Source organism: Tachypleus tridentatus, chromosome 7 (assembly GCF_004210375.1).
Source record: "Tachypleus tridentatus isolate NWPU-2018 chromosome 7, ASM421037v1, whole genome shotgun sequence".
Lineage (NCBI taxonomy): Eukaryota > Metazoa > Arthropoda > Merostomata > Xiphosura > Limulidae > Tachypleus > Tachypleus tridentatus.
This window is the reverse complement of record NC_134831.1, coordinates 166,282,925-166,305,831: the sequence shown is the minus strand read 5'-3', so window position 1 is coordinate 166,305,831 and position 22,907 is coordinate 166,282,925. Positions and strand designations below refer to the sequence as shown.

The following is a 22,907-nucleotide window of genomic DNA, read 5'->3' as shown; positions in this document are numbered from 1 at the left end:
AGTATGAGCTTTGATTTGTTGATGTATCTATTGCGGCAATGCTGAAGGTCGAACTATTATTCTACTGGGGAAGAAACCTTTTCACTTAACCTTCAATTTTAGTTCTTGGAAACGCAATATTCAGAGCTCAAAATCAAACAGAACCTTTATGCCCGAAACATAAAAGAAAGAAATTCACTAGTTAAAGTAACCACTTGGGGAAATTATATAAGGCCTTTTTTCCTGTTTTAATAAGACTTCAATTTTCGAATTCGATAAAGTAGGTCACTTTTTTTACTTGGTTACTCTTGGAGTTGAAAAAGTGACATCTAAACTGGGTGCAGTTGAAAGAATACAGAGAAAGACATTGAAGGAAATAGCCCATGAAGTAGACCACAGAAGTACCTACCCTTTAATTAATAAAACATACATATCTTACGTGATTGACATTCGAATACTAACTTCCGCCTTTCATTTCATTGGCTTACAACTACAGTGACGTCAAGAAAAACGTAATTTTTAGTTGCTATAAAAGTTTATAAACTCCAACAGCTAATACACTCAACCAAAGAACTTCTTTTGTGTCTAATCTTTCTTAGCAAACTTCGAGCGAACAGCAATGTTCCAGGTAAGCACATGATTCTAAATGTTCTATCTATCGGTTAACTTACGTATTGGCGAACACCTTTTCTCTAAAGTGAGTTTCCCTTGGGCTAGTCAAATTGCCAATCAAACATCAGCTAATCTCTTAGATTTCTTTCGATATTTAGACTTCATATCTTATGTTGCTTAATTAAACATTTTTATATGTACCTTCCTAGAAAGTGGTTATTAATCTAATTTTTCCAATATAAACGCGTTCATATTTTAAACATTTCAATAATAGCGAATAAGATAATTAATCTTGTTCAAACACTTCTATGACTTTGAAGGTATTCTTCACAAAGTCAGTTTCTTTTTAAGTAGGTGAACAGAGCCTCCACCGAAACGTCGGGATATTGTTCATTTATTGTTTGTTTTGGAATTTCGCACAAAGCTACTCGAGGGCTATCTGTGCTAGCCGTCCCTAGTTTAGCAGTGTAAGACTAGAGGGAAGGCAGCTAGTCATCACCACCCACCGCCAACTCTTGGGCTACTCTTTTACCAACGAATAGTTGGATTGACCGTCACATTATACACCCCCACGGCTGGGAGGGATTCATTTATTCTTTCCGTTTTTACCGTTTACACTTTTATAATAAATTAACCCAACTCATATAGCGCCATATAGAAAGATAGCGAATAATTTTTACATCACAAAGTGGGGATTTTAAAATATATATTATTTGCACACAGGGGCGCTGGGTGCAGATAAATGTACTTCAATGCATTTTTATTAGTCAGCACAAACATTGAGTTCTTAATTGTTCGTTTTAAAGGTGAATTTTACAGAAAAATGAAAACTTTGCAGTCAAAAGAACTACTCATACTGATTAATTTTGCAGGTTCACATTTTTTATAAAAAATATATGTTAATAAATGAAACATAGAACTCGGTGCAGAAAGAGCCCTTTCCGAGCGGCAATTCGAACATTTCAGTTTGTACGTTTGCCGCTAGGAAAAGTACTGTGACGTAATAGTTGCCAAACAAACCGCCAACGCAAGCGCGTTGAATGTAAATAAACATGGCCAGTGCATACGGAGAGGCGGAGTCTGTTTTGACTTTGTGTTCTGAACAGTGCCTAGTAGTGCCATATGAATTCGAACCTACTCTGAACGAACCTAGAACAGTTACTTTTAACACAGATCTGACAAGTTCTAGTGATGAGGACAGTTCCACGAGCGAGAGTAGCGGAACTGTGAATGATACTAATAGCGCCCAGGCCGGTTGCGAGTCGATCATAACACCAGTGGAAGAATGGTAAGCCTAAGTCATAACAATAAATATGGTTTGTATTATTTCACGTGCAATTTTAAGCATCTCAAAACCTGTCTGGTGTTTATAAATTATTGGTATCACAGACTGGGTTTTATTTGTTTATACTTTGTCGACTATGATAACTAATACTCGGCCCTTCCACAATCATTGTACCAGGTATTTATAATTCGTAACAAAATAAATTTCAATTATACGTCATAATTCTGTCTATAAAATCAAACTAGATGCAGCAGTCTGAATAGTTAATTTAATATTCACCATAAATGTATAATTTATATGACATATTCCGTATGTTTGTGCAAGGTGTGGTTTATGCGAGCAGATGCCAACCAGGAGTGAGTGCGTTTGTTGTCGTTCATACGACAAGATGTCAAACCGATTAAAAGTATGTAATCCGAAAAAAATCACCGATAGATTTACATAAAACACCAGCACTGAAGGAACAAAACGACGCGTGTTTGGCAACTATTAGGTCATAGTTGTAAAACGTCATGGAAACAGCCGAACGACCGAGAGAAACATGAGTTTGAAGACCCGCATATTTTGTTTCATATTTTACTCAAAAACTAAAGTGGTTAAAAATATGGCAACCACACAGGAATTATACCTAACCAAAGTACAGTTTCTAAGGCAATTATTAAATTTGTTGAAAATTCACCTTTAACAAAACGTTTCACAATAAGTTATCTGTGCCGTTTCTGACGCCAGGGCCAAATCATGAGTTTTAGCCTAATAAGCCCTGAAGCTTAGTGCAGAGCTACCAGTAGAAGGCCTACATAAATATTCAAATGTACCAATAGTACAATAATTACTATTCTTATCATTATTACTGCTTACTAAACAGTGTAGTATCACAAAGTTTATTCCACTTTGACTCCAGCCCAGATCAAATTGTAACGATCCAGTTTTGCCAAAGAACTTAACGACTCAGTCTTACCACAGGTTCAATAATTTTCAGTCTTGCCAAAAAACGTAACGACTTAGTTCTACCACAAGTTGTAATACAAGGTGTTCGGAGAGTCACTGTGCAGTTTTTAATCGTATGTCTATTCAGTCTATTTCAAGCCAGCAAATAATAGCGGTGTTTAGAAACAAAATAAGAATGATCCAAGCCTGTATTGATGCCAACGGGGTCACTTTCAACATTGTTTATAATTGTCATTCATATTTACCTCCTGTATTTTATATTGAAACATGTCTGTTAATAAATATATAAGTGCACAGTGAGTTTCCGAACACACTGTACATTCAGATTTATCAAAGAATGTAACGATTATTTATTTGCATGGATAGTAATATTTTCAGTCTTATAAAAGATTGTAACGAATGAGTTTTAACACATGTGGTAACAACCCAGTTTTGTCAAAAGAACAGCCCAGTCCTGTCTCGGTTTATTAAATACTTTTATTTATTCATTGCCAGTTAATCTGCGTTTCAACAAAACACTCATATTTTCCAGCATGATTTGCAGTTTATTTTACACAAACATAAAACGATAGAATTTAGATGGACAAATGTTTTTTCAAGTCACTCTCAAAACAGACGATTTTTAGAAAAACTAAAATCTTACTATTTTATTTTACTTGTGACAACCATGTGTTACCGAGTAGTTACAGGTATAAAATCCTAATCTATTATACATATATAACATAATAAATACCATTAGATCATAACATTATATAATAAAACTTATATATTAAAATTCTAGAAATATTACTGCCATAGAAAGCTCACTACGTCATAAAAGTATAAGAAACTCGTTGCGTAATAAAACTCTCAAGAAAGGTACAATACCTGTAAAATAAAGTTTTAAAAACTTATCATATAATGAAGTTACAGAAAATATATTATGTCATAAAGTTGGAGAAATTTATTTCTTATTACACACAAAAACTAGGTATTTCGTAAGACAGTGAAAATTTTATATAATCAGTCATAAGAACATTTTATGTCTTCATATAATCACAGAAATTTTATGTTTAAATAAAATTATAGGAAATGTGATGTGTAGAAACATAATTGCATTTTCTGCTGTATGTCATCTATATAAATATAATACTACTCTCTGTTGTAATTCCACATAATTTGTGTCCATTTGTCAGGTACACCAGCTGGTGAGTAATAAGCAGGGGGGGAGAGATCCTGGGAGATCGGGGTATACATCCCCTTAATTTTAGGTGGGGGTATGGTGCATACAATCATCCCCCTACAGTTTGGTCTGTTGAATTGTTTTGTTGCATCAAAATCACAGGCCTACAAATTGTGTGTTTGTTCTTGTGATTCTCGTGTTCTTACCAATCGAATCACATAATTAGGCCTAGATGTAGGCTTTTTCAGTAGCCGAAATGTACATCTTTAATATAGGCATGCTTCTAAACTTTTCGATCAAAGCGATACTTTGTAAGTATCAGTCAGTAGGTCTAAGTATACATGCAAGTATCGTGACAACAAAATTACTCTGTGACTGCATGTTTACAGCTTTCAGGTTCACGTAATCAGATATTACCAACTTGCAAATTGAACAGTCCACAAAAGTGGTTGCAAAAATCATCCCCCCCCATCGGGTGTAAAAAATCTACGTCCCTGGTAATAAGCTAATAAAAAATCTACTCTTTATTCGTCTTCATTTCAGAAATTAAAAAACAACGACTTCTTAACCAAATAGAATGTATAAGATGAAATATCTACTACAGAGATCGAACACCTGCATCAACGTTTGTAGCTCTGAAGCATCGAAGAACGAATAACGTTTAACCGAGATCAAAGTTTAAACTCCACCCTTGTGGAAGTTAACACGATACAATACGGTCTGATTAATTATTTTTATATCATTTTCTTGATTCGATATACGAGTTGTTAATAGCACAAGGTCATGAATTATGAATGCTGGTACACGAAAGGTAAGACGTTGGATTATGTTTTCTAGCACGATTACACACCTTAAAAATTAATGTTTAAAGACATTTTCGTAATTATTGAGTATCCCAGATTGTAAGGCTTATCGACAGATATAAAAATTATGTCACATGAACATAACGTAATAGAATAAAGATTTATAGCTAATATTGTTAAATAACGTCAAAGGGGTCAATGGATCATTATTAAAGATGTCAACAATGAACGTTGATAGAGTATCATGTGACCTCGTGGTTTTTAATAAGATTTTCAAAGAGGTTCATATATTTTTTATCGAGGCTAATAAGTTCTTCATAAACAACCCGTAAGAGACATGAGATTATATGAATTTTATAACGTTATATAGCTACTTATTGTTTGAGATTCGTAATCACTAAAACCTGTCTTTTATCACACACAATCAGAGAAGAAAGTCGGTCATTGTTTTTTTAACAAACACGCTTTTCAAACTGAAGAAACATAGATGTTTCAAACCAAGGCTGTTTGAGAAAACCAGAAATTAGACCATTGAGTTTATTACACAATTATTTATGGTGTAAGAAACGCTCATTGGTTAATCACTGGTGACGTCAACAAAACTCAAGAATAATAACATAATTTTTATTATCGTATAAAAGAAACCCACCACTTAATCCTAATAACAATCCGAATACAATAAAACAAAGTTCCTGAACACCCCAGTTGGAGAGAGAACTCTTCACTCTCTCTCTAAACTGAACAACAAATCACAACACCAACCAACAGTTCTTCTGCTACGACTTGCTCCATTTTCAAAGTTATCCAAATCAGGGAGCATGATTAGAGTAAGTACACGTTACAACTTTCCTTGTAAGTAATGTTAACATGAATCGTATAAATAGTATTTTATTCGTTATATAGCATTGTTAAATTAATGATGTATTATATAAGATATAAGGACGTTGTTCATGTTAAATATTTTCATTATTTTATCTTTAATTTTACTCCCGCCTGTGTAATAACTTTACATAGAAGTTTCTAAACCGTTAAAGTAAATTTTTCGTTAGGAAGAGTTGAAATATACAGAGAAATGTTTTTAAAAGACACGAAGTTTCTTTTTCTGTGCTAACTTTGTGTTGACTGGTATACAATCATCAACAAGCGATTCTCTGACCCAAACACGGACTTATTTCTCCAAAAACAAAACTTATCATATCAAAAAACTCTAAGAAAGCGTAAGTTAGTTTTTTAGTTCAAATAACGCAATACTTATTCAGATTTCAATATCTTAGAATAAACACTTTAAAAAAGGAACCATATTTTCTCTAGACTATATAAGATGGAGTCTTGGTAGAAAATGATATCGTAACGTTCAAGAAAAAATGTTTTATCAACATATTCAGAAAAGACTAATGTCTTTGAATAATTCTCAGCATATTGAACAAAATTATTTGCGTTATAAACTTTTCTTTACATTCTACAGATCTTGACGGTTTTGGGATTTCTAGCTGTATGTGAAGGTGGATTCCTTGGGGCAAGGGGAGGATTAACAGCTGGTGGACAGTATGGTGGTGGAGAATTAGGAACTGGTGGCTGCTTTGGTGGTAGAGGATTGGGAACTGATGGGCATTTTGATGGAAGAGGATTTTGGAGAGATAGACAGTTAAGTGGTGGGGTATTTGGAGTTTGTGGAGAGTTTGGTACTGGAAGTTGAGAAGCTGCTAGTGGACAGTTCTGTACTGAAGGATTAGCAGTAAGTGGACTCTTTTGGTGCGGGAGGTGGACCAGCAGACGGATTCATTAGTGGTGAACGAGAAGTAAGTAGTTACAATTTGATATATAGTTGTGTAGTTACATTTTTAAGTGGAACCAGAGATATGTATGTTTGTCATACAAATGTATTAATATTTTGGAGAAACTCTAGTTTGGTGGAACTTGTTACACAATTTACCAACTTTAGTTCTTCATCCATCAGTGTTGAAATAAGTTCTTTATTTGCTAATAGGGAACTGAATTTGCTCACCTAAACACCATAAGTTCAAAAAAGGAAGTGATTTTTTTCCGTTTAGGAAATTAAAATGATCTGGAGAATGTACGCTCCAAATACTAATGCTGTCTTTACTTTGATTATTACTACTATTTCTCTTGAAGTAGATTTCAGTAAATCTTTGTTTAATGTTTATTTCAGTAAAATTGTATTTGATATATATTTCACTAATCCATCTGGATAAGCAAATAACTAATATCTCTTGATTTATAGGTTATCTTTTCATAATTAAATCCGTCAATTGATAAACAACCGAAAACAGTAAGGAAATGTTTTATTTTATGTTTAAAAAGAATCGAAAAATCAAGTTTATAGTTTAAATGACATTAGATACACATAAAAATAAACATGGTAATAAACAGACAACGTATAAACAGACCATTTGAAGAAAACGCTTGTAACGAACATAGAATCAACAATATTTTTATTACGTATAGATATAGATTAGTTCCATGTTTTCACGCAGGGACGTTACGGCCAACAACAAGTGTACCCTTTAATCCTTACAACCCATTCATTTAGCAATATTGCACCCGCCGACGGGGCTTTTATTGTACGGCAGGAGGTTGGAGATTAATATGGTCAAGTAAAAGGATCTAACAAGTTTTCTGACCCAGATGGACGGTTTAGGAAAGTCCAATACACTGCTGGTCCTCAAGGATTCTAAGCTCAAGTATACACCAACGAACCAGGTACCAAGAGTGAAAGTCCTGCTGACATCAACTTTTAGTCCTCTGCTACTGTTCCACCTCCTTATTACCCAACTAGGCAACGCCCTGGATACGGAATCCCTTGTGGTGGTGTTTGTGGTTATCCAAAACACCCTGTTCCAAATAGCAGACCTTGGCAATAACTTGGTGAATTTATAGTAAAACTTTATGGAAATGTTTTTGTGTATCTCAGTGCTTAGTTAAATAATCAATAATAATACAAATATTGTTGTATTTAAATAACATTTTACTGGTTTATATATTCTATCAATACTTCATTTGCTGTCTGCTTTTCCTCTCATATATAATTGAGGATTTTCGAAGCAAATTCTCTTAAAGCTGAAGCTAATCTCAGTGTTACCTATTACTAACTGGGAACTTTGTGGATTACTGGAACTCCATGTTGGACAAGAACAAAAACAAATGTGATTTATAAATAAAAATGTGTAAATAAATGTAAATTTGTTGATTAATTGTTTGATTACTTAACGGTGAAAATTATAACAATGTTTTATGCAAAATACTCCTTCCTTAGAAGTTAAATAAAACTAAAGTTACATTTCTTAAAGTTAATATTTGGGATTTTAAACTTTGTTGACGATTCCATTACAAAAATTAAAGTCTTGGATTTATATATAAACAAAGGAGAAATTATTATAAGTAAAGAAGAGACACATATGAAATATCAACTCATAAAGTAAATAATAAAACTCAACCGGCCAGTTTGGTTTAGACGTACAAGAAATTTCTGTGATCGGGGTAACACATTAGTATTGTCAAAATACCCGAGAACAGCTTCCAAATAAATAATGAACGGGGATGTAGTCCAGATAAATAAAGTTAACAGGTCTTCATAAGGTCAGTAAAGCAGGGATTAAATAATGTTGGATAGTTTCTTCAAACTGTAAAATTAAAAAAAAAAGGTTTATGTTGAAACCGAATGCCTTAAATCACAAGTAAAACAGGAATAAATAGCCTAACTTCAAAAACTTGAAAAAGAAACAAAATAAAAATATTACAATTTCTTTAAAAGAAAAAAACGAAGTTGATCAAATGATTTATTGCGATGAAAAGTCCAACATTTTTACATCAAATATATTTATAAATAATCGTATAGCGAACGATTTTGTATAGGGAGTGGAATATCAAAATGGAAAGGCTTAACTGCTAAAGTCAACGAATCGTTTTTATAGTTCTCATTTAACTAAAGCTTTTCTTGCTTTCTGCCGTTTTTTTCAACGAACACTTATATAGTTTCACTTTATTAAGTAGAGAGTGGAGCTGGACGTGTCTGGAGTCATGATTACCTATCCTAATTCGCCCAGCATGGCCAGGTGGGTTAAAGCATTCGACTCGTAATCTAAGGGTCGCGGGTTCTAATCCCAGTCACACCAAACATGCTCCCCCTTTCAGTCGTGGAGGCATTATAATGTGACGATCAATCCCACTATTCCTGGGTAAAAGAGTAGCCCAAGAGTTGGCGGTGGGTGGGGATGACTAGCTGCCTTCCCTCTAGTTTTACATTGCTAAATTAGGGACGGCTAACACAGATAGCCTCCGAGTAGCTTTATACGAAATTCAAAAACAAACAACCTATCCTATTTACATCTTTATCACAATTATTAGGTTGCAACTTAGACAGAGCGAGGACACAACCATAATGTAATTATCAACTTATAAACACTAAACTACCTGTACGTGTACAGCTTCATAATATCTTACTCAAGAAATATCAGATACCAACTACAAGAGGAGAGATTTCATTTTCTTCAAAATTTCAGTCTTCTAGAAGTTACACAATACAAACCTCGGCTATATGTATATATGCTATTATTTAAGATACAGTTTATTTATATTGTTCGTGTAGCTGGTATACTTTAGGGTACTGTTTATGTAGATAGTTCCTGTAGCTTGTATTATTTAGGGAACTGTTTATTTAGCCTGTTCGTATAGCTCTATACTTTAAGGTATTGTTTACTTAAGCTGCTCGTGTAGCTGTTATATATTATGATACTGTTCATTTTCACATCTTATAAACTCTTCAACTAATGTTTTAGTGATAAAAATATAGCAGGTTAATTGACGGAATATTGTGTGGGTAAACACACGTGAATATTAAATACAATAAATGTATTAACGTTTTACTCGTATGAGAACAAACAACTAATAAGATGTAATAATTTCTCGATTTTTTTGCCTTTCTAATTAGGTTAAGGACGGCCATAAGATCAGAATAAAGAGTAAAAATGAGCGAACATTTAATGGAAAGTGAGAAACGAAATACAGTTATAAGTACTTTTTAATATTTTGTTCAAATATGCTATTTTATCTGACAATACCGTGAAACGTTCTAAACATATGGTCTGAGCGTGGCCTAACGGTTAGAGTTTAGAAGCTGCCCATCGAAGAGTCCAGGGTTCGAAACGTGATGCTGCTGAAACAGTATTGAGATTTTCTAATGCAAGCGTTCTATAAAAATGACAATCAACCAGGTATTTGTTTGAAAGACTCGGGTGACATTCGCGAGGTGGAATGTTCAACCGGTCATTAATTCAAGACTGGTGGCAGTTTAACCTGAGAAAAAAACAACTTTAATCATGCTTTTAGTTACCCCTTTATTATCTTCTCTCACATGAATAATGTGTTTACGGATGTAAAATTATTTTTTATATTCTCCGTTGTGAATAATTTGTTCTTCTGTTTATACTGATAGCCATTACTTTCAGAGAGGAAATTTCTTTCATCTTCCCTCTTGTGCGTAATTGGTTATTCTGTTTATGTTGATAGCCATTACTTCCAATTATAAAATAACTTTTATCTTCCCCCTCTTGTAAATAATTGATTCTTGGCTGATAATCACTTCAGTGATTAGTATAGTTGACTGATGATGTGATAGTTCAAACTCTGTTTCGCTAATTCTCCAAATTCGCTTCTAATTTCAGCTTAAGAGGCATTATAAACGTGACCACCAGCCAGGTATGAGATTGGAATAAAACAATAAAGACGCCGGGTACTTTTGACTAATTGACCATCCTCTACTCAGCAGTTTTAAATTACGAATGGCTATTCTTAAGTCTTGAGACCTCTGCTATTTCCGTTTTAACATGTGTTGAATAAGATGGCTTTCGAGTAAAGAATTAGTGTTTATAAAATACAGGTACAGATAAACTGAATTTTTATCACACAGTTTGTTAATTATGTATCTTATATCACAAATTACCACGGAAACTTTTGTCTTTAACTTCTAACATGTTTATTTCTAAAGAAAAGTGTTTTCTTTTCTCCAACACAGCTGTATGACTGCAGACTTACAACACTAGATACCGGGTCCCAATACCCGTAATGTAATCACTGTTCGTTTCTGATATGATTTTAGGCTGATTCTCAGTGAGGGAACGAAACTAATACCATTATAATTTCAACTACTTCCGATCACCTGTGGTCATTATGTTTTTCATATTTTATATAGATAGAAAGTTCGAAAGACGTGCTTATCTTATAACCAGCAGCATATGTTGATAAACAATTTCAGTTCAGAAGGCATGCATAAATACTGCTATCAATTATCTTTGTCTCTCTTCCTTCTCTTAACGTGCCCGCGAGGGATAATTGTTACGGACGAGGGGTAGATCATTTTTGTCCCTCTCATGGCTGCGACAGATAAGTCGTATGTTCAGAAGTGTGTGGAAACACTAGAATAACCATAAAATATTGTTATTTCATTTGAACAATAATTAAGTTATCTACGTTTGCTTCAAGTATTATAGTTAATCATCGTTACGCTACATCAAATATAATCATATATTATTTATATTTATGATTCCGATAGGTAGCGCTTTAAAAATTTAAATTTTTGTCTTGTGTTTGCCAATTCAAATAAATGCACGTTGAATTTTTTTTTCATTTTTCGAAAAAAGAAAACACAAATTGGTATACAATATGGACACATATGACATCATGGCTACGTCACTAGATAAAGCAGCGATATGTGTACGGCTTAGAGTATTAGCGAATGCAAATAGAAATTTCTCTCAATAATCTATTATTATCTCCAACACATGTCTGGCATACCATATTTTAAGCAAATAATAACGTTACTCGTTATATCTGTGATTAAAATATTAAATCATCGCTGTGATAATCGGAACAAAAATCATTTAAAATAACAAACGGTTAGCACAATGAAACTTGTACCAAAATAAACTAATACAGATAACGTTTAAAACAGCAAAATTGTTGAAATAATGAACTAAAACAGGAACTGATTGACAGAAGGATTGTTACTGAGATAATATATAATTATCTCAGCAAAACTTGTACCAAAATAAACTGATACAGGAAATGCTTAATACAGCGATATTGTTAACAATGTAAACTGACACTGGAAATGATGTAAAACATAAAGATGAGACTTCTCTCTCTCTCAGAAGTAAGTTTAAATACTTTGGATGTTTTAGGCTTAATGTGATGGTTTAACGTTATATGCAATCTAAGTTTAAATATTCTGGATATTTTAGGTCTGTAGTGATATGTAATATTTTATGTAATGTCAGTTTAAATTTTCTGCATATGTGAGGCCTACGGTGGTTATGTAATATTCTATGCAATATAACTTTAAATACTTTGAACATTTTAGGCTTATGGAGGTGGTATAATGTTTTATGTACTGTTTGTCACTATTTCTCTTCGTGTTAGTTGAAAATAATATTATATTTCTTTCTAATAGCTTTAATAACTCATGCGTTACAGATATAAAGCTGTACATTAACATTATCCTTGTAATGTTCTGAAACTAAATCCTCTGCATGTTTTTCATGTAACGTTCATCTTTAGACATATAAAAGTCACAAGGTCTAACTAAAGTTCTAAAATAACTTTTTCTTAATCAATTGTTCAACTACCTCTGTGACATCTTTTACTGTATGCATGTACATCATTAATTAGTTCACTAAATCTGTAAATAACATACGTAAATATATTTACACAAGATGGCTTACATGGGACTTGAAATACACAGACAAGTTGAAAATTAATATATACTCTACTTAGTTTACGAGACAATTCCCTTATCGTTATTAAATTGTTTTCACAGCATTAAAGTTCTGTTTAAGTATCATATTCAGTAATGTAATAAGATCTTATTGTTTTCAGTTGTTTTACGACCAGTGTTTGTATATAATTACACCAGAAAGTGCGTTTGTGTAAATACATAACAATTATATATTTTATTAAAATTTCCACATGAAATGTTTCAGTATTATCGCAATATCTGAAAATCGAAAAACGGTTAAACTATTTTTATAGACTCTCTTGTTGTTTTTGACAACTTTCCTTCATTGTCTAACTTGTAATCAAATAGACCTATCTCAAACTCCACCGTGTCATAATTGAAACCGAAAACGGTTTTGCTCTCCAAGGTTGTCGGGGGGTATAACACTGTAAACTAGAACTCGAGATCTGAAATTGTCTTCAATTTTATGGATATGGAACTTTATTTGTTACACTCAAAATAAGAACTAGTCAAGGCAACGACTTTTGAATAGTAAATCAGGTAGTCAAGCGGTGCCAAAAAACTCTCCAAGTAGTCGCTAAAATCGATAACTACCTAATATGACTATTAAATATTAGTCATTTTTTACTATTGTGTAGTCGGAAAATAGTCAGGTGATGGTGTCAGGGATACCTGGCAGGTAATAAATTTGACTGCTCTATGATAGTCGTTATGAATTTCGTTAGGTAGTCATTCTGACCAATGCTGACTACCTGACAATAGTCGCATTGCCTACCTGCAAACCACTACAGAGTAGTCATAACATGGTCAGTATGATCCTATTCGTCCAAGGAGCGGTTGTCATTATGACCATCCACTAACAATTGACTGTTGTCATTATGACGATCCAACGACCATGGAAGATAAGTCACGTTGACCCGGTCAGGACCACCTCTGCAATGCCACTGTTAGGCAAAGAGACCATTTTCAGTCAGTTGTGGTCAGCAGAACTATCACTGAGCAGTCAACCCCGCAGCCATCTGATGATTCAGCCTAAGTCCCAGTAACCTGCCATCATCCTGAAAAATATAAAATGCATTTTAGTAGCACCATTTTATTCTAAACTGAACACAAGTGTACATCAATATACATGTACCAAAATAAAATTCAAAATGCAGCAACAATTTGAAAATAAACAACTGAACTTTACACTTGGTTTTTTGAAAATTCACCCTGTATCAAATACACATGACAAGTTACTATTACCAGATCTAATATAACCTTATGGCTTTGAACACTTTCCTCTTCCTTTACCTTTGGAAGTTTTGACAGATTTCCCGCTGCTATGTTTTTTGACATTCAAGAGATCAAGCAACTGAAGAACACATCTGTCTGCATCTTTTTCAGATTTGGTTATTTTCCTGGACTCATCATAGAGCTTCAAAACAACTTGAGTTTTACTGGAAATGCAAAGTTAAAGATATAAAAAACTCCCTACATACATAGTGAATGCTTCCACAAAATCTTTAGTGGCACAAATAACAAAGCCATCAACATATAGTTTGAATTCCTGATCACAAAACTGAGAAATTGAACCACATTGAATGTATATACCACTCTCAGTAGGTTCCCTAACTTCAGTACTCACCATGATACTTTCACTTTCTTTTAGAAGAAAAGGGATACCAAGAATGGCAATACTAGATGTAACATCAGGCATGTGTGAGGACTGTTTCATAAGAAATGCTAGCAATGGATTATTTTCTGGTGATATGTTTCTGTGCTGCAAGTGAGAATTTACGGAGTCCTTATATTGAGAAAGAAAGTTGGACACCTTCTGCATCATTTCCTAGCCGCTTAAATTTATTCAATAGCTGTGCTGGTGATGCCACAATGAAAGGATAATGCTCTATAAGTTCATTGACAGGAGTGGTGTCAATGACCAGTTTCCTACGATCATGCAGAGTTTTGTCCATAAGCAAGTCCACTTTACAAATATCACCCTTTTTTCTGAAATGTAGACGAGTTTTCATCTATTTCTTGTGTTTGTCGGTGGAAGTTTCATCCACCCACTGGCTTTTTACACAAGTATTGCTTTAATCCATATAGCCTCTGTTCTGAGATGTGGTTTGGAGATGGGGTTTCATCTGTTACAGTTTTCATCTTTTTCTTTCTTTCTTGGACTCAAGGCAATGATGAATTCTTTCGCTTTCTATTATTCTGGAATTTCTGACGAAGTCTCATCCTCCACAGCTCCTGCAATTAGAATTGACAGAATTATTTTTATTGAGAATGAATAACAAAACTGCCCTGGTATAACTATAATTATTTTAAACAGTATTTCTTTTAAACCACTTTTGGCGTTTTTCAGGTTTACTCTGAGAAACTGAAAGTTATACACATACTGGTTAATAAATTAGTTGTACGAGTTCATCTCGACAATGTATTCTCATTTTTTTTTCATTGTAGGTAATGTGGTAGGATAAAGCCATCTCTCTGGTATCTAAAAGTATTGTTCTGATCAAAAATGATTTATACGTATACACATGCAGAAAAGTTGTCATTGAAGAACAACTACAAAACACCAAAAAGATATATTAAATTTCCATATATTTAACATCAGCAGGACTGGTATAAAGCAGCTAAATAAGTAATTTGGTTTTTCCCTAACAAATAGTCGCCTTTAAAAGGTGAAAGCAAATATAATTAGTCTGACCTCAATAGATGGTGATGATAGAGGTAATTTTGGTGCAAATATGCATGATACATATTAATATGATACAAAATAACAATCTCAGGCCTATTGATTTTATCAGTTCCTTTGTAGTGGAACTCCTTCACTCTGTCTGCAAGGTACTGAAGGCTGAAGTATCCAGACAAGACATACTGATCTATGAGTAAAACTAAAATTTCTGACACCAAGCCAGATTCAAAAAGGTAATGTAATATATCAGGTGGTAGAGCATTTGTCACATGAAATTGCTGCAGAATGTTCAGGGGCGATCTTTTTTTAACCCCATATGTACTTGACAAAGTCGGTTCAGCTTCGACCATTGCAACTTAGTAATTACAGGATGCAATAGATCTCTCTGAACATTTTTAAATATCAGTCAACTTTCTTAAATCATTCCGAGTTACCATGCAGAATCTATATGATCTAAGTGCAGAAATTGATTCAAGAAACCCTTCAGTAGCATGGCTTTCCAAATTATCTGCAACAACAACAAGAGGTGCACCTCTGAATTTGAATGTTCCATACCAATGTTTTCAAGAACCAAATTATCTTCAATGTAAGACTGGAAATTATTGTGGTCAGTGAAATTTTAAAACATGGAATGAAAGTCAAGACTTTCTTTCTTGCAAACTTCCATCACTGCAACTATACTCACTGATCAATGTTCTTTATATGGTTTGGAATAAATTTTCATCTTTGGCAGCCATAATAGAACAGGACAAATTTAAAACATTACTTGTAGTTTTGTAAGTATTTTTTTCTCATTTTCACGCAGCTGCAGAATTGTTTTAACTAAGGTTCTTCGCTTGTCTGTGAAAACCATCTCCTTATTACCATCAACTGGCTCATCACTGTCAGAGTTTTTATACCTCTGTTCTATAAAGTACTCGACACATTCACCACCAGCTTCAATATCATGCATACTGGTAGTAGCAAGCCATCCATGCTTTTTATTTATGTATCTTTTCAAACATCTGATGCTTTTGAATGGTCTTTCACATCCAATAACCCCAAATGGGACAACAAATCCAGAATCATGCTCATGAACCAAAGAAAAATGTGAAAGAAACTTGTTAAAATGCCTAACCTTATAATTACATTTAATGCAAGGGAAAATATTGAAAGCTTCTGGCTGTTCTGCCATGTTTAACTCCAAAGTTTACCAAACTTCACAGTGTCTATTAATAAATATCATGCAAGACATGCATCCAAATATCACGGGTTTTCATTCTGGAGCGTAAAATGTATCATTTATTTAACTAAATTTAATGATAAATTTCAACAATAACAACAAGCAAATGTCGGTCGCCCACGAACCGACGGTGTATCATCGGACTTGCCCTCAATCTAGCGATTAAACGTACTTCAAAATGCAAATTCTTGCCACAACCCCTCGGGGGGGTGGCCAAAAACATTGGCCAGACCTCGACCTAACTAACATATTCACCAAATTGGACAGAAATCCGAAAGGAATTGTAGACTGTAGAGTGAACACAAGGATATCTCTGCAAACGCATACTGATGCGTGATCCATGGTATCCCCCGATTTTAGTAAGGGTATACAATGTTTATTATTTTAACTACACAACTCGGTTGTTCATGACTCGATACAATATCCCCCGGATCCTACATTTCTCTCACCGGTATGGATGTGGTATGGATTATGGGAGGGACCCAAAGTCTGAGAAAGTTTCCTGGGAGCAAAGAAGGGAGAGGGGGTTGGGGGAATATTTTGCAGGATCACAGGCCTTCTATTCATAGTGTACGGCCTGACGCTGGCTCCTATCTCGCACCATTCGATTTCAAAGTATAGAGTTTAAAATTTAAATACATTTTGTACCTAAAGAGATTTTTAGATAGTTGGTAATATTAAATTAAAGAAACACAGATTAAACACAATATATGTTTCACTTTTTTGCTGTTTTCAAATGATTTGTCTTGCCACCCCCATTTGTAACTCCATTGTTGGCTGTGTCAATGGATCCCCCCATAATACACACGTCGCATAAAATGTGTACGCTTTTGCATTTGTAGCTCTGCTTATTTATTAAAAATAAGGATTTATTATTTACGTATTATCGTATGTCATCTTTCGTTATCAAAGGTCTATAAAATAATAGCAGACGAGGTCTCTTTTAATGAGTATACAACTTTCATCTGTGTAGCGATAGCCGTAACAAATCTTTTTAGCAGCGGTGTAGTTGGCGCTAAATTTAACAGAGCAGCAACATGAATCACTGTGGGCTTTTGATTCTACCACAAGATATGCATTCAAGATACCAAATATGTGCATTTGTGATGTCAAGACTGGGGAATGTTTTCGATTTCATACTTGCTTCAAAGCATTACCTAAATATAAATATTCCTACTCTACCACTACTAGACTACAGTAGTACAGACCTACAAAATGTAACGGGTAACCATCCTTGTTTACACATAACGAGTTGTACAAAAAATACGGATGAAATCACTTCAGCTAATCTAGAAAGTTAAACATTCGTATTCTTGTATTGTTTTATTGAAACATAGTATAGGAAAATAAGATATAAACGATTAATATTTACCTGGATTTCTTCTTTCCGTCATCTGCGCGGTTGCATGGCAATTGTGCAATGTCAGTACAAGTTTCGGTCATATGTAAACGTTATATGTAATTCTCGAATGTGCGACAAAATATTGCTGTGTGTGATTTCTCCACCCCGCCCCCCTTTGGGTTTATAGTACCATTCCTACCTTCGGCTGCCGCTAAGGAGTGGACTGGGCCGTCTTAACTCCCTCCCCCCCCCCCCCCCTGTGTATGTATTGTTGTATGTGAGCCCCTAAATTCCCTCTCGACCATCTTGAGGAATGATGAACCTCTCTCCACAAATAACACCTACAGCCCTCCTTGCACAAGTAACTCCCGCCTTGGTAAACTCGACTTGGTATACCCCTCTGGAAAAGAGATAGTCTCGCTCACGCCTTATGTAGCTGCTTTCCTTTTGTACTCGATTTGTGCTGCGGACCAGTAGACGAATCGGATGCATTTTCCGGACGTGTAGTGTCAGCGCGAGTGTTAACCACTTGGGGGAAAGCTTATTTCAGTCATAACTTAGATCATTGTGGATTGTGATAATAAATGTATTTATTATTGGATGTCATATTCGAATATTCCAACACACGCACACAACAATATAAAAACACAATTGTCAAATAAAACAGTGAAGAAATAATAGTGGTGAATAAATAAGATTTATTTAGATAGGATTTATTTTGTGTGAAAGAAATTTATTCTCCCCACCAAAAAAAAAAAAGAAATAAATAAATAAATAAATTCTTGCAAAGTTTAGCCCTGGTCACGTTTCAGTTGCTGTATTTATGGAACAAAATGCATGTATACAGCTTGACTGGCGCCTTAATGCTATAAGAAACATTAAGAGTGTCAATTCATGAGTTAATGCTGACTATGGTGTTGGTCTTCCTGACCACAAAGTAGTCCTTAAGACTAGCATAGCAGTGCTGCTATGAAGTAGTCAAGGTGACTGGGAAATGGTCAAACAGACTGGGACACGGTCATTCTGACTGGGAAGTTGTCAAACAGACTGGGGCATGGTCATTCTGACTGGGAAGTAGTCAAACTGACTAATTGCTTAAATTGACTAACAGTCATTCAAACTGACTGGTACTAGATCGCCTAGCGCGTTAAGGCGTGCGCTTCGTAATCTGAGGGTCGCGGGTTTGCGCCCGAGTCGCGCCAAACATGCTCGCCCTCCCAGCCGTGGGGGCGTTATAATGTGACGATCAATCCCACTATTCGTTGGTAAAAGAGTAGCCCAAGAGTTGGCGGTGGGTGGTGATGACTAGCTGCCTTCCCTCTAGTCTTACACTGCTAAATTAGGGACGGCTAGCACAGATAGTCCTCGAATAGCTTCGTGCGAAATTCCAAAACAAACAGGTACTAGATCATCGTTACTATTTAATAATCATATCCACGACTACAAATTGATACATTTTAGATAGTCAAGTTGACAGCGACCACGATATCTCTAAAGCAGAAAATAGACGTGACTATGCCCTGGTAGTCGAAATGAACAACTTTTATTTAGAGTGTGGTAAAGCCTGTGACGTTAGATCAAACGATTTACCAACGTAGGTATAAAAGTCACACAGGCTGTTGTATGCGTGACAAATACAACCAGTACTCGTCCAGTTCCAGACGTTTAAAGACAGAGAAATGTTTCAGGTATGAATAGGAGTCTATGTTAATAGTTCAATTCTGTGACCAAACCATAGCAAGTCGAATGTAGCAAAGAACCTACATCCGGTGATAATTTCACCGGTGTGGGGGGGGAGAAAGTCTAAATCAATATAATCTATATTCTTAATGAATTAAGAAAGAATTGTTTGTCATTTTCGATTGATGCAAGCGACCCTTGCTCCCTTGTGGACACCAATTATTATGTTTATATTCCTTACGTTTAAGAAAACGATATGTTTGAAACACTAACTCTATACCCTGCCACATGTGACGATGAATTATTAACACATTTGATATAATGTAAAGAGCCTACTACATTTGATATTGTATGGAAAGACTTACATTTGATGTAATATCATGAGACTGTAAGGAGTATGTTTTAATAATTAGTCCTAGAATAATCCATTACTACACAAACCTAGAAATAAATCATTCAACTCTGTATATTTTGATGTTTGTGTATGTTTGTCCCACATAACGACGATATTTTTATCTTTTTGCATCTAGTTGTTCTGATATTTCTAGCTGTATCTGAAGGTGGTTTATACAGAAAAAATTTCTTCTGATCCAGTAAGTAAGAAAATTTATTAGTAATGGTTGTAAAGACTCAGATGATGGTGGTTAAATAAAAATATAAATATTTTTTTCATATTCCTTAACATTTACATATTCTGCTGAAGAAATAATAAAATAATGTCTAATAACTTGAAAATCCCCAAAACGATAATCCGAAATTAAACATATATTCCTTAATATGCAAATACATTTCTTAAAATGATTGCGTTTGTAAGTCGCAAAAATTTGAGCTTAGAGTGACATATACATAATGTAATATACACATACGGTTTTGGGAAGATCTAACAAAAATTTTAAAAACACATAAAGGAATGAGAGATATGGCAATTTTAATGTCAATAAAAAAATTAATATGGAATCATAACACTGTTTTCGCTGAATTGCTATTATTTATTGTAATATTAAACAACTCTAATATAGGGGACAATTAGCTTCTAGTTCAAACAACAGAATTCTTATTTAGGTTTCACTGTGGTAAAAAAAATTCTTTAAAATTAGTGTCATGTTTGGTGCTGTCAACTTTAAAATGGAAACTAGATAGAAAATAATATCGTTACGTTCAAGAAAAAAATAATTTTATAACCAAATCGAGGAAACAGTGAGATTTTTGAGAAATTCTCAGCAAATTCAACAAAATTATAAAATAATATAAAATGTTATTCTACAAACAACGTAACATATATTTAATGGCGAACTTCCGTTTGAAAACTTCGAGTCTGTTATACTTCATCTAATAGTGTGATATCACATATCTAATGATTCAGTTCACGATAGGAGGGCAGATGAAGTCCAGTCCGAAATCGAAAGGACCTGATCCTAACTCAGATTCTAAAGAGTTAGTCCTCACTGAGATCATAACAATTTACTCTTCCAATGAAGGTTGTTATTAAGTCTACCAAGATCGTATTCTTTCAGTTCTGTCAAAAGAACGTATCGAACCAATCCTAACACAAATTATTACTATAGATAACAATCAAGTCCTACAATAATTTTAACGAAGGATGATATTCCAATTTAACCACACATCTTAACGAGCTAGTCTACAACAGATTGTAACTATAAATAAATAAGTTGCATTTAAATAAGTACAGAGAATCTGAACACATTGATATTTTAAAAAACTATTTTAACAGTAGACGTCGTAACATTTGAATCACTGTCGAATATAAACATAATCACCAAATTCAATTTTTAGGCCTCGTTATTTGTAATAAATTTGGTAAATTTTAATGTGAAATTTTCCATAAGAAAATTATCACTGGTTTATATTTTAATTTTAATAGTTACATGCAATTGTTTTTTAATAATAATCTGGTTAAAATACTTGTTCAATCGGCGTACACATTAACCAGTAAGTATTGATTCTCTCACAAAATGACACAATATGTTTAGAAATTTTACTAAAGAAGGACCTTCTAATACCATTGTAATTCGTGTAATTCAAAACTACTTAAATGATAGGTATTTCTACATAACCTTATTGTAGTGTTGCTAAACAAAACATTTCTTTAATTCTGCCTTATTGAGGTAAACGTGTTGTCTTCATCAGAAACCAGTTACACAATTGATAAATATAATAATTAATAATTCGAACAGTATTAATTAATCATTCCTGTATATTTCTAAAACATAATTACTTTAGCATTCTTCATTGACATCTTTAAGGTAGTTTTGTGTCAGTTTTCATCTTTGTTTTTTTCTTATATATTGCTTAAATCATGAAATTAACAACAAAAAATAAATACCTGAACTATATTCTCTAGATGGCAGCACTAAACCTTACTCATAAATGTAAACTGATTTAAAGAATAAAAAACTAGAGCGCTGATGATATTCGATCCTAGAAAATTACATCTCTAGGAACGGACACTGACAATTTGAGGCAGTACAGTAATGTTCTACACATGTTTACAAAATTTAATCAAAATAAAATAAGTTTTGACTAAATTATAGAGCTATAATATGGTAAAAACATTAGTCCTCATGTTATATATTTGGGATTCACATGATCCTGACCTTCCAAACCTAATTGGTTCTAATTTCATTCGTAGTCCTAGTGTATACCAACTTTCGTCTAAATGTTTCTAAAAAACGCAAATGGGCTAAAAGAAAACACCCGTCCGCCTTCAGCACAAAAGTAATTACTGAATAAAGTATCAACTTCCCTTACGTCCTACAGATGGTAGCACTAAAGTTTACTTATGGATATAACCTAATGTCTAACAATAAACATCTTATAAAGCGAACTCTTTACCTCTCTTCTTCAGAGTCATAATTTAAACAGGAATTCTGTGAACAATGATATAATAAACTTTCATGGAAAATGTGAATATAATGAAAAATATGTAGCAGCAGAGAAAGTCCCACATTTTCCCCTTTCATCAATAATGAACAAAATAACTTTATTCAATAATATTCAAGCAGTTTTTTAAAAGCCATAACTCGCACTGTTTAGTAGCTGAAAATGTGATTCTGTATGAATCTGAGAGTTCACCAATCAAGATATTTATTACTGTCTTTCCTGCGTTGTAGTGTCCTCTAGTGGTAGCAAAAGTAATACAGCCAAATGAAAATTAAGAATGTTGACTGTGCGTGAATAAATAATTCCAATAAATTTCGCATTGGATTATCCCACGTAGTAAACAACACTATCACAGAGAAACATATTTTTGTAGATTTGTCCTTCAATACAATCCTTCTGTTAAATGATTGTTTCTAGTTTTTTAATTTACGTATGTGAGAAGTTTCAGTTAGAATAACATTCTTGAATAGAACTTAAGCAACACGGCCTAACCCTCAAAACTAATTACGTCAGTTTTATATTTCATACACTTTTATATTT

The 22,907-nt window shown here is 33.9% G+C and overlaps 1 protein-coding gene and 2 long non-coding RNA genes across 11 annotated transcripts in view; 2 read left to right on the top strand and 1 right to left on the bottom strand.

Annotated features, from left to right (window-relative positions):
* Positions 1-545: 545 nt before the first annotated feature.
* Positions 546-8,081, top strand: LOC143257140 (uncharacterized). 2 transcript variants are annotated; one of them, XR_013031700.1, is made up of 3 exons: positions 546-607; positions 6,255-6,588; positions 7,285-8,081. It is a non-coding gene; the product is annotated as an uncharacterized LOC143257140 (long non-coding RNA). The 2 variants fall into 2 exon arrangements; XR_013031699.1 differs by lacking the exon at positions 546-607 and adding an exon at positions 5,547-5,616 and having other exon boundaries at positions 7,285-8,078.
* Positions 8,082-11,873: 3,792 nt separating this feature from the next.
* Positions 11,874-22,907, top strand: part of LOC143258213 (cuticle protein 10.9-like) — a 44,949-nt gene continuing 33,915 nt past the window's right edge. The window contains exons 1-2 of one of the 8 annotated variants that reach the window (XR_013032199.1): positions 11,884-11,957; positions 19,997-20,059. Coding sequence is in view for 2 of the 8 variants with exons in the window: in XM_076517209.1 (XP_076373324.1) it covers positions 11,934-11,957 (24 nt within the window). In the remaining 6 variants the exon portion in view is untranslated. Of the gene's footprint in view, positions 11,958-19,365; positions 19,475-19,996; positions 20,060-22,907 lie in introns of those variants that run through there. The other 7 variants (XR_013032203.1, XR_013032201.1, XR_013032198.1 and 4 more) reach the window with 7 other exon arrangements.
* Positions 13,613-17,941, bottom strand: LOC143258214 (uncharacterized). The gene is made up of 2 exons (XR_013032204.1): positions 17,817-17,941; positions 13,613-14,774 (listed from the first exon to the last, which is right to left on the bottom strand). It is a non-coding gene; the product is annotated as an uncharacterized LOC143258214 (long non-coding RNA).